This window comes from Temnothorax curvispinosus, unplaced genomic scaffold (genome assembly GCF_003070985.1).
Source record: "Temnothorax curvispinosus isolate PA1 unplaced genomic scaffold, ASM307098v1 QBEX01011856.1, whole genome shotgun sequence".
NCBI lineage: Eukaryota > Metazoa > Arthropoda > Insecta > Hymenoptera > Formicidae > Temnothorax > Temnothorax curvispinosus.
The window spans coordinates 157,360-169,048 of NW_020221636.1; the positions used below are offsets into that span (position 1 = coordinate 157,360).

General features: G+C 31.9%; 1 protein-coding gene across 1 annotated transcript; it reads right to left on the reverse strand.

The window, feature by feature from the left end:
* Positions 1-499: 499 nt before the first annotated feature.
* Positions 500-1,713, reverse strand: LOC112461851 (chymotrypsin-like protease CTRL-1). Its single transcript, XM_025027259.1, has 3 exons — positions 1,431-1,713; positions 857-1,092; positions 500-664 (listed from the first exon to the last, which is right to left on the reverse strand). The coding sequence occupies exons 1-3, from the start codon at positions 1,711-1,713 to the stop codon at positions 500-502; spliced, it is 684 nt and encodes a 227-aa protein (XP_024883027.1).
* Between the last annotated feature and the right edge of the window lie 9,976 nt (positions 1,714-11,689).

The window sequence follows — 11,689 nt, forward strand, 5'->3', positions numbered from 1 at the left end:
CGGCAGACCCCGCGGCCGCGAGTCCTTCCCCTCGCCCCTCACCCCCCCTGAGATCCCTGATATAGAAGTCTCATATCTATGCTACTGGTAATTTTGTCGATTATACAAACGGCTCCAGCATCACCATGGTCAATATGATAATTTTCAAATCTGTATATGATCAAATTTTTATATATTTCAATATTAGCAAAACTATTCTTTCCGTACATATATAATTTTGAAAGTACATTTTATATTGTGTTTCATAACGAGCAAAGTTATTGTTTATGAAAAAAGCAAATTTTAATACCGGCTTATCAATATACCGACTGATAAGTTTAAATTATCGATTATATCAATGATATTAAATAATTAAATGTGTAATATCCGTATGAAAAAATTGGTATTACAATGTACATTTAATGCATGTACATTTTTCATAAGGAATTGTGATCATTATAAGACTATATACACGATACATTTAAATTATAGATCATACGGATAATATTAGATTTATGCACTAATATCGCTTCATGACTTCGAGAATCCAGTCTATATATGAAGAAACCTTAGTATACACTCGAAATAAGTTGTCAGGACAAGATTGGTCTTCGTAACTCATCATAATACCTATTTGAAAGTCCTGGCCATTTTTTCTTACGATGAGAGGATCATTGCTGTTTCTCTAAAAATAAAATATTATATAACAAATATTAAATAACAGTTACAAAAAGAGAGAAAGTTTCGAATTTTATTTATTAAAGCTGACTAAAACGATATAATATGATGTATGCTGCGCGTTAGAATATTGCACACTTGTAATTTTTGCAGCATATTATCATAAACAATAACTTTATTATTTGTGACTATGTTTTACCTCGGGACAAGCAAATTGTCCCAATTCTGCGGCCGTGCAAATGTGGTTGCCGTTGATGGGCCAGTATTGCCTGCATACATTATTTTCTATAATCGGCAACGTGGCGTACTTAAGTTTCATCGTCTCCATCGTACCTTCGCTAGTCGTGTTCTTTTTTCTCCAACCGACCACATAAGCATCTTTGGTCACAAAACGTATACTCTCGTAATATGCGATTTTTATTGGCTGAATATTATCTAAAATAGAGAAATATGATATTTAACTAATAATTTCTTAAAATCAATATTAAGGCATGATATACATTCGTAATACTTTTTTAGTAGTTCTATAATTTGTGATATTTCTTTAGTATGCATCAAAGTATATATATCAAAGATTATAAAAGAAGCTGTACGTAGATATACAATACAATTTTTTATTTCCACGAGTCTCCGTTCCACATTTATAATTCACCTTATTATTCAAATCGTTATTAACTTTCCGCATATTTTCCATAAAATAATTAAATACTGCCGACATATAAATAAGCGCAAAAGGAAGAAGAAAGAGGAATATTAATTTAAAATGTACTTACTGGAAAAGGTAATATCTTGTGGCATATAGAGTAAAGCAATATCATTGTTCATTGGCGCGTATTGCGGATGTTTAAACGCTTGAGTCACAATCATCGACATACCATCGAGAGGTCGAGGAATACTCTGTTCAATGCCAAACTCGTCAACGTCGAAATATACGAAAAATATTCCAGGGTTTTTTCCGACACAATGAGCGGCTATAAGAACCCATCTTTTGGATAAGATCGTGCCGGCGCACGATCTAAAGTTTACATCGCCCAAGATATGTTGCACTTCTACCATGTATGGAAAGCTTGTGAACTTTAACGCAGTTGTGGATCCTTCCGTTACGTTAGTTATTGCTTCATCTATTTAAGAAAAATTTCAGTGTAGCAAAAAATGATTATATATTATTAGCTTAATTTTTTGGTAATTATTTAGAATAGGGCCTTTTCCGAATTTTGATATTTTTTTGCGGCTTTCTTGGTAAAAATCTTTGTTGTGACTCTGACAGTGATAATTAATCGGGGGAAATCGAAAAATATGTACCATACCTATTTTTTTACTTATTTTTTACCTACTTCTTCCGACGTGGCTTTCCAGATCTTCCGACGTTATAAATATATAATAACTCTTAAAAAGACCGATTTTGGTCCTGAAAAGAACCGGTAGTAATTTGTGAATCATGTCTATTTTGTTTCGTCATTTTGGTGTCAAACAGTTTGTGTCAATATTAAAGGAAGTAATTTACCGATATGTGTGTATAGACAGTACACGCATGTAGGCGAAGGTCAGTGGGGGTAGATTTCGGTGGAAAGTTGAAAACCCGAAAAATTATGACGTGGAAAGTACAATGCTGTTCAGAGAAATATCTATGCAAACTGAGGTTCACTCCCATTTACCCCCGCCTGCATGTGTACTTTCAAGTAAAAAAAAATTGAACGTTGAACGTTTGTGTGGAAAGTTGAACGATACTAAAAAGAAATAGGTAGGGTACATATTTTTCGGGCTCCCCCGATTGATTATCACTGTCAGAGTCACAATAAAGATTTTTACCAAGAGAGCCGCAATAAAATATCAAAATTCGGAAAAGGCCCTATTCTAAATAATTACCAAATTAACTAAAACTTTTTTGATTTTTGTTTTGTCTTACCGTTATTTACATCAAAAACGATAGCATCGATGGGATTGTCGAATGTGACGTTTCCAGATTTGCTTCCCAAGTGCAGGCTTCGAGTATATTGACATATTGACAAACAGAGTACAATGCACAGTAATACCTTCGTACTTAGCGGACTCATGATAGACTGTTCCGCGTGCCGTCCCTGCAAATTTCTCATTATTATGCAGTTGCGTCGATATTCAAGCAATAATGACGACAATAACGACGAATAAAATTTACGTCTTTGTGATAGATATTAGATGTAAAAACTTTACAAATACTGCATGTATAATAAATATATTGTACATACTATATTATTGCATGAAAGACATTATAGCATGTGCACATTATTTTCGATTATTTATGACTGAAGCAATTATATTATACGTGTCTTTATTAAAGTTATTTTTTATGGCCCTTGTATTGTCCATTGTGGTAAAAATCGGGACTTTTGATTATTTATGTATTGAGATTCGAGACACGAAGCGCAAAGAATTTTAGTCCTTTTTCCCCCGAAAATTTAAGCATTAGTAATTAATCTTTATTTTAACTTTTACAAGTTTTTTGAAATTCTATTAATATTGTTCATTTTTGGTTGATTGTCGGTAGTTGATGAATGCACGCAGTGCGGGAATATCTCATTCCTGCACGGGTTCGAGTGGGGAATTTCTCGCGTGGGAAATTGGCTATTTGTCGCACAGATGGCGCGCGCAGAATGGGACACTTTCCACACACGTGTGATATAATAGTTATTTGTGTAACAAGTGCGGTAAGTTGGAAATTGGACGTGCGGAGTGGACGCACAAGCCGAAGGCGAGTGCGATCACCCGCACGTCCAATTTTCAACTTAACACACGTTTTACACACTTTATTTTATATTAAAAGTGCGTGAAAAGTGGCCCATTACGCGCGTGTCACGCGCGTAATGGGCCACTTTCCACGCACGTGTGATGTAAAAATAATTTTAGATTTTTAAATTCTTGCCAAAAGCAATTTGATCTCCAAATGATGTCATTTTATTTGTTCGATGGCTCATTATCAGAGCTGTTTAACCCTTAACGGTCACACTATGGGGTCTACACCCCAGCGTTTTTTTTACTTCGAAAACGACTCAGTAAACCAATGGAAATGGGCCTTGTGCCGCTATGTGCAGGTAGTTGGGACCTTCAAGTATCGATCCCCGTCGGTGGTATATTTTTCGGCCCGTTAGTTCTCTCTCGGCATTTTTTTTCTGCAAAAAATCGCACCTTTATACCTCAAAATCAACATACTTTTTGGAACGGCCGCATAAACTGCAATAATGAGTGAAAAGTGCGTCATCTAAGGATGAAAAAACCGTTTGAAAAATTAAAATATCTTAAAAATTGAAAAAATTACATAAGTTTTTGTGAAAAGTCACTTTTCCGACTTTTTTTTTCAACAATTTTTTTACATATGTTAAATTAATTTTTTACAAATCAAAACTAACAGTCTTTTTAAGGAAGACTTAAACTACGACAGGATATTTTTTTTTCCTTAAAATCACCTACAATTTTTTATACACGTGCAAACACGCTGAGGGTGTATTTCACCCAGTGTGACCGGTACGGGATTCTCGGGAAGTGTGACCGAAAAGGGTTAAGATACAAATACGTCATTGCTATGCTCAGAAGTACCTGTATAACTAAAAAATAAAAAAGCAGTGTGTATGTAAATATTCTATTTAAATAAAAATTTAAGTATTAATAAAAGCAACTATATTCAATCAATTTTGTGAATACGCAATTTTATTTAAAATATATACAATTTTAGAAGTACAGAATTACTAAAAAAAAATTGCCGAATTATATTTAATGAAAGATTAAATCTATATTTTCCTTTAAAAAAATTTTTGTATATAATAAAACAGAAAAGTAATTCCATAAAGTTAAATTTTTCTTAAATTCTTCATGTATACCCGGGAAAAAAACCTCTTATTTATTTATATTAGTTTATATTAATTTATATTAGTAGATGTATGATTATTATATGTGATCAAATTGTGCAAATTAGAAATTTGCACTTGGCTTCCTCATATAGGAAGTGATGTCTTAAGATGCTAATACGGCCCTCTGATTGGCTGATGACGCTTTAAGACTATACTTACACTGTTGGAAAATTTTTTTAAGTTTGTTAAAAAAGGTCCTCGTTAAAATTGTTGTGTAATAATCAACACATACATGTGTAGATTTAACATATGCCTGCTATGTTAATTGAGCTTAACAAATTTAAAATGTAAAATTATTAAAATAATTTAAAGAATATATTAAAGTAACACAATTTGAACGTATTTATTAAATGTGTTAAAATTTACAAAAAAAAAATGTTGATTTTACTCTATAACAGAAGTGGGAATAAAAATTTACAGAAAAAGAGTGTTGATTTTATCTTACGATCTTAACTTTAACATAAAAGTTATGTTAATTGTACACATAACTAACGTCAAATTACGATCAAAATTACATTTCTTTTCTGTTAAAATATTTTAACATAGTATCGGTGTTACCATTTAACACAACCATATTATGTTAAATTAACACAAAAATTTGAGTGGACCGTTTTGGACGCGATTTATGTTATATTTAACACAAATTTTCCAACAGTGTAAGACGATCTTGAATATAAGACCCGACTATGAATACCGGCCTAGATCGATATCTCCAAATTTGCGGAAGTTAAAGCAATCTCGGACATTTCTAAAAAAATTCAAATTTTTTTTTAAAAAAAGAACCCCTTTACCGATCATTACCAAATTCAATACCAACCTTTTTTGAATGATACTTTATCAATTAAAAAAAAACATCCCAATATCTCAAAAATTACAGAAGTTATACTACAAACAAAAAAAAAGATAATTTAACACCAACCTACCTTTAATGATACTCTACGATTTTTCGACGTTTTCAAACATAAGCAACACATTGGCATCAAAAACTCAAAAAACAATTTTTACTTCGGTCTTTTCTACCCCTATTGCATATATAATTCTTTTAAATTTGGTTGATTAGTTTTATATACGAGCTTTATATGCGAGCAAAATTATGAATCTTATTTGATCGCGTATAAAGCTGGATCTAATCAACCAAATCTTAAAAAATTATATATGAAATAAGGGTAGAAAAGACTGAAAAATATAATAAAATTAGAAATAGATCGATATCTCCAAATTTGCGGAAGTTAGAGCAACCATGGACATTAAAAAAAAAATTCAAAATTTAAATTAAAAAAAAAACCCCTTGATTATTGATTATTAGCAATTTTTATTAATTCTATTATATTCTTCAGTTTCTTCTATCCTTATTTCATATAAAATTCGTTAAGATTTGGTTGATTAGTTCTGGACTTATAGAAATTTCGGTAAATTTGGCACATATACACATACACACACATACATACATACAGACATTTTTTTAAATTACAATTTTTCGACGTTTTAGAACATTCGGAACACCTTCAAAAAAACAAAAAAAAATTTCTTTTACGAAAACAAAGCTTCCTCTATGAGGAAGCAAAAAATAAAATAAAAAACAACTAATACATCCGCCGCTTTATGCCTATGACAGACTTCATTAATATCGTTGTATGGAGTATGGACATAATTGTGCCACTGATTCCGATTCTTTTTATCAACAGTATAATGAATTGGTAAAATTAATGCTTGCTTAATCAAATATAACTTAACTAAATATAAAATGAAGAACTTAGTTAAGGAAATGCACCAACAAATATATCGAAAAATATTCAATATTTATTTGTTGCCGTTGTTATCATGAGGAGATGGCTTGAACGCAAGCAGAAATCTTTAGGCAAGGATAAAAACAAAAACTAGAATTCTGGGAGTTACGTTTAACTATAAAATAAGAATTAACTCAATGGTTGATTGCAAGCATGAAAACATCGTATATTTGGTTTATTTCGGTATTAGACACAGTCAGCGATGACAACGATGCTAATAAAGTCCGTGCTGAGCGGAGGGAGCACGAAGCGGTGGATGTACATACATACCAGGGGCTCGATTCTCGAATTCATTCGCAAGAGAAACGTATGGGCAAATGTTGTTCTTACAGAAACGTTGAAATGTGGATTGGTTAAAAATTATGCCAATCGACAGCCAATCCACTTTTCTGTAAGTTGCGCATACGTTTCTCTTGAAATGAATTCAAAAATCGAGCCCTGTTGTTTATTATTTTTTTTTTAAATATAGGTACATCAGATACCTTATTCTGACTATAGCGATAATGCATTTGTCATCTTGGATAGTTCTGATGACGAGCCATCGAACGAATAAAATGGCATCATTAGTAGGTCAAAACTGCTTCCAGCGCCGCGCGACGCGGCGGAGGGTTTAAAGATTATATAAACTATTTCTTTTTTAATATTATACTACCATAATAATCTACAAAATTATATATAATTGATAACTGGGCCCGGAGAGCCCAAAATGAGAGAAATTCTTTATGCCCAGTTAGGCGATTTTTGCAAACGCGGCATTCCTTTATTGTGTGAAAATATCTGAATCCGCTATTGCAAATAAATTTTTCGGACATATATATATATATATATATATATATATTTGTCTCTAAAATTTTATTATAATAATACGACTGCAATCTCACAAATCAATTTTAATTTAATTATTGTTTGCAATATAGCTATTAATAAATTTGACACATAACATTTTATGCTACTTTTTATGGGCTTAACTCAAAATCGAATTTTTTTGAATTGCGACTGTATTCTCCTAGGGTGTGATATATTATTCTCTTGGTTTTTAGCTTTTCAAACATAGCTATTTTGTGAACAATTACGTTGAGAGTCAGTGGGCGTTGTAAGTAATTCTCATTCCACAAAAAAGGAATTTATAGCACAATTTTATACTTACAATAGACTTTACACGATAAAATTTAAACTATGTAGTAAATACGCACTGCGTTTTGAAGAACTGGCGAGGAACTGTCGGGAACTGTTTGTACAGTCTTCGAGACTTCTTTTTTTATAAGAACCAAAGAGGATCTTATCATTTTTTTGGAAAGCTTTAGTTTAGTCTAAATGATTCATCCTAAGGGATTACTTTAGTGTTATTAGATTTTTAAAATAAGTACGTAGAAGATATGAGTATATCGTATTTTAAGAATTCTCAATATTATCGCATTCCTGAGATAAGTACGTGAACGATCGATGATCACACTACCTTCACCAGTACTTCTAGAATGCGTCTGAGTTAGTAATTCTACTGTTTACTAGGTTATATGATACACTTATGACCGACAACGTTTCAAATTATTACTTCCTATAAAAATGTTGAGAATCAACGCGGACGTTGTGAAAGCATTATTGTTTATAGTGCGGTGCTATTAATTCGATGGCAAGGTTGACATTCGCCAGTAATTATTGTAACATGTCTTGAATTAGGGAATGTCTTGAATTTGGTTAATAGTAATATGAGTCTAGGATCACCCGTTTCTACAGTTTCTATAAAAAGAAAGTTATACACTGTTAAATTCGTAGTGTCAAATTATGCTTAATTTGGCACATACAATTTTGTGATAGATAGCGTATTTATCTTATGCAAGAAAATATATATCTCTCGATACGCCGCGCTTCTTCTCTCATCTTTTAATTTTATTGTAATTTCAGTTGTATGTGTGGATGGAATGTTTCACAAGTCCGTCTTCACCACGGAAAGCAATTGCAATCGTTAAGCATTCGTTGTTTTTCTCGATGTGTGCAAGGAATAGGATGATGACTTTTTTAATCTGGGAACGGCCTGAGGTAAGTTTTGTATATCACAGTGTCGAAAAAATAAACTTCACTTCATAGTAATTTTTTTTATCATCAATCGAGAATCCATACCTATATATACTTATCTATTATTCAGTGATTCCGAGACCCAACCCGCATAAAACTAGGCTTCCCGTCCGGCTAACAAAAATGAAAAAATTGCATAAAACATTTATATAATTGTAAATTTCAAAAAATTATTATTTATATTTAATTTTGAATAAAAAATATGGAAATATTTTTTGTAAAATATCGTTATAAAAATATCTTTCCAAATTCAGAGCTAAAAAATGCAAACAAATTTATAAGAAGGATTTTGTAAGAAACAATTTTTTATTTACGATAATAATAAGAAAATTTTTATTGCTTCCTCATAGAGGAAGCTTTGTTTTCGTGAATTTCGTATATGAACCTTTGATTGCGTATAAAGTTGGGTTTAATCAACCAAATTTAAATGATTTATATATGAAATAGGGGTAGAAGAAACCAACGAAAATATTGGTTTTTGAGTTTTTGATGCCAATATGTTCAGAGTGTTCTAAAATGTCAAAATATCGCATTAAAATCGCATGTCCGTATGTGTGTGTGTATGTGCAGATTTGATGTCCATGATTGCTCTAACTTCCGTAAATATTGAGATATCGGGCTGTTTTTTTTTTTTTTAATCGATAGAGTATCATTCAAGGAAGGTTGGTATATTGAATTTGGCGATGATCGGTAAAGGGATTCTTTTTTAAAAAAATTTTGAATTTTTTTAGAAATGTCCGTGGTTGCTCTAACTTCCGCAAATTTAACCCTCAGGGTACGAACTGGGTTAGCGTAACCCGAGCGAATTTTGAAAGTAGCGCCATTTTAAAGGAAGTGAATGGCGGGGGTCCGTACCGGGGGGGGGGAATCTTTGAGGTAGCTACTATATGAGCGCCAAGGGGCAGCGTCAGTTTACGCTTGGTGCTCAAGTTATACGATTTTGAAAATTAAACTCGGGTAGTCTACACCCAGTCCGTACGGAACGTTACAAAATCCGTGTTTTTCAAACAAAAAAATTTGTGTTTTTCGAGTATTTGCTGCAGTAGAGTATTCTGGTATGTATAATTTACTATTTTTAATATACTTTTGTGCATTCTAACCTCAAAATGATGCTCTGTAGCATACCAGCATAACGTATCCGTGCATGCAATTTTTGTTATTTATTTATATTATACTAATCAACAACATCCAAAAGAACTATTTTTACTTTAAGATATTTTTTTTGCGTTATTACGATAAATCAAGCAAGTAACGTTATATCGCTATCGCAAAAAAACGGGTATTTTCATAGTTAAAAAAAAATATACTTTTTGAAATGGATCAAAAAACGAATTCAGCCATTTCAAAGAACAACTTTTTAGCTTTCAAACGCGACTTAAAAAATGTCGATATCTTTTTTTTCATAAAATTATGCAATTTAAAAGAAAAAATGAATTTTTATGAAAATTTTTTGAGAATGGTTTACATTTTCAAATGTATCTTTGTTTAAACAAATAAGGTAATAAATCTATCAACGCGATTGCATTTTTGAGTAAATTTCCGATCCAAAGAAAAAAAAATTTGTTTCAATTGATAAATTACAGCCCGATATACAGTCAATCAAAGTCGCCGGGTTAGGCTAACCCATGTCCGTACGGAACGTAACTTTTTTATAGTTTGTACCCTGAGGGTTAAAGATATCGATCTATTTCTAATTTTATTATATTTTTCAGTCTTTTCTACCCCTATTTCATATATAATTTTTTAAGATTTGGTTGCGTAGACCCAGCTTTATACGCGATCCATAATTTTAATCGCATATAAAGCTAAGTTAAATCAACCGAATTTAAAAGAATTATATATAAAATAGGGGTAGAAAAGACCAAAGTAAAAATTGTTTTTTGAGTTTTTGATGCCATTGGTTGATTAGACTTAAACCCAGCTTTATACGCGATCAAAGATCCATAATTTTGATCGCATATAAAGCTAAGTCTAATCAACCGAATTTAAAAGAATTATATATGAAATAAGGGTAGAAAAGACCAAAGTAAAAATTGTTTTTTGAGTTTTCAATGCCAATGTTGCTTATGTTCGAAAACGTCGAATTTAAATTTTTTGAGGATCGGCTATCCATCAAATAACTTAGGGTAGATTGAGGCGAATCGGATTAATATAAGTTTTAAGACAATTTTCGTTAGTATTTTATTTTAAACGAGCAATTTTATCGTGCTAATTAGTAATCCGATTTGCCTCGGTTTACCCTATACATTTTTTAGGCAGAAATCGGTAACCCTTTCACTAATATTCGCCAAATTCAAAACAACCTCCCTTTAATGATACCTTATATATAAGTTTACGTGTATGATTTGTACACTTTTTAGGCAAAAATTGGCAACCCCTTCATCGATTATTGCCAAATGCAACACCAATCTATCTTTAATGATACTCTATCCATAAAAAAAAATGTGCAAGTAGAAACTTGCACATTGCTTCCTCATAGTTTTTAAGTGTGCAAGTAGAAACTTGCACATTGCTTCCTCATAGTTTTTAAGTGTGCAAGTAGAAACCTCCATTGCTACTTCTATGAGGAAGCCAAATCAATAAATATTTACTAATAATCATGCATACAAAAACAGGCTTCCTCATAGAGGAAGCAATGTGCAGGTTTCTACTTGCACACTTAAAAACTATAAGGAAGCAATGTGCAAATTTCTACTTGCTCACTTTTTGGGATGTTTATGCATACATTTAATAATTGTGTTTTGTACGATATATTTTGAAGCAAGGTATACAATATACAGGGTGTCCGAAAAATCGCCTACTCCACTTCGGGAGGTGATTCGGGACCCAAACACAAGCAAAAAAGTTCATACAAACATAAGTCCGGAAATGAGCCGTTTCCGAGTTATAGCCACTTTTATGTTCAAAAATCGTAAATTTTTATTTTCAATTTTTTTTTAATTACAATTACCAAATTCTCTCAAGTTTCTGTCTACATTTCGAAAAGACGCTATTCCCGGTACATCTCGATTTGGAAAAGACTGGATGTATAATCTTCTTGCCTCGGCAGCATTACTTTGAGCAAGACCATACATAAGATGCATATCAGCTAATTCATTAAAACTTAAACGATCCATTGATGAATACGGAAAGATTAGATATACAACCTAAAAGTAAAGTGTTGTTAAATAATAATTTAAAACTTATTGAAAAGCCGTGATTTACTTACTGATTTTGAATAAGCGTGAAAACAACTGATTTCAAGTAGCCGTGAAAACAACTGATTTTGAATAGCCGTGAAAACAACTGATT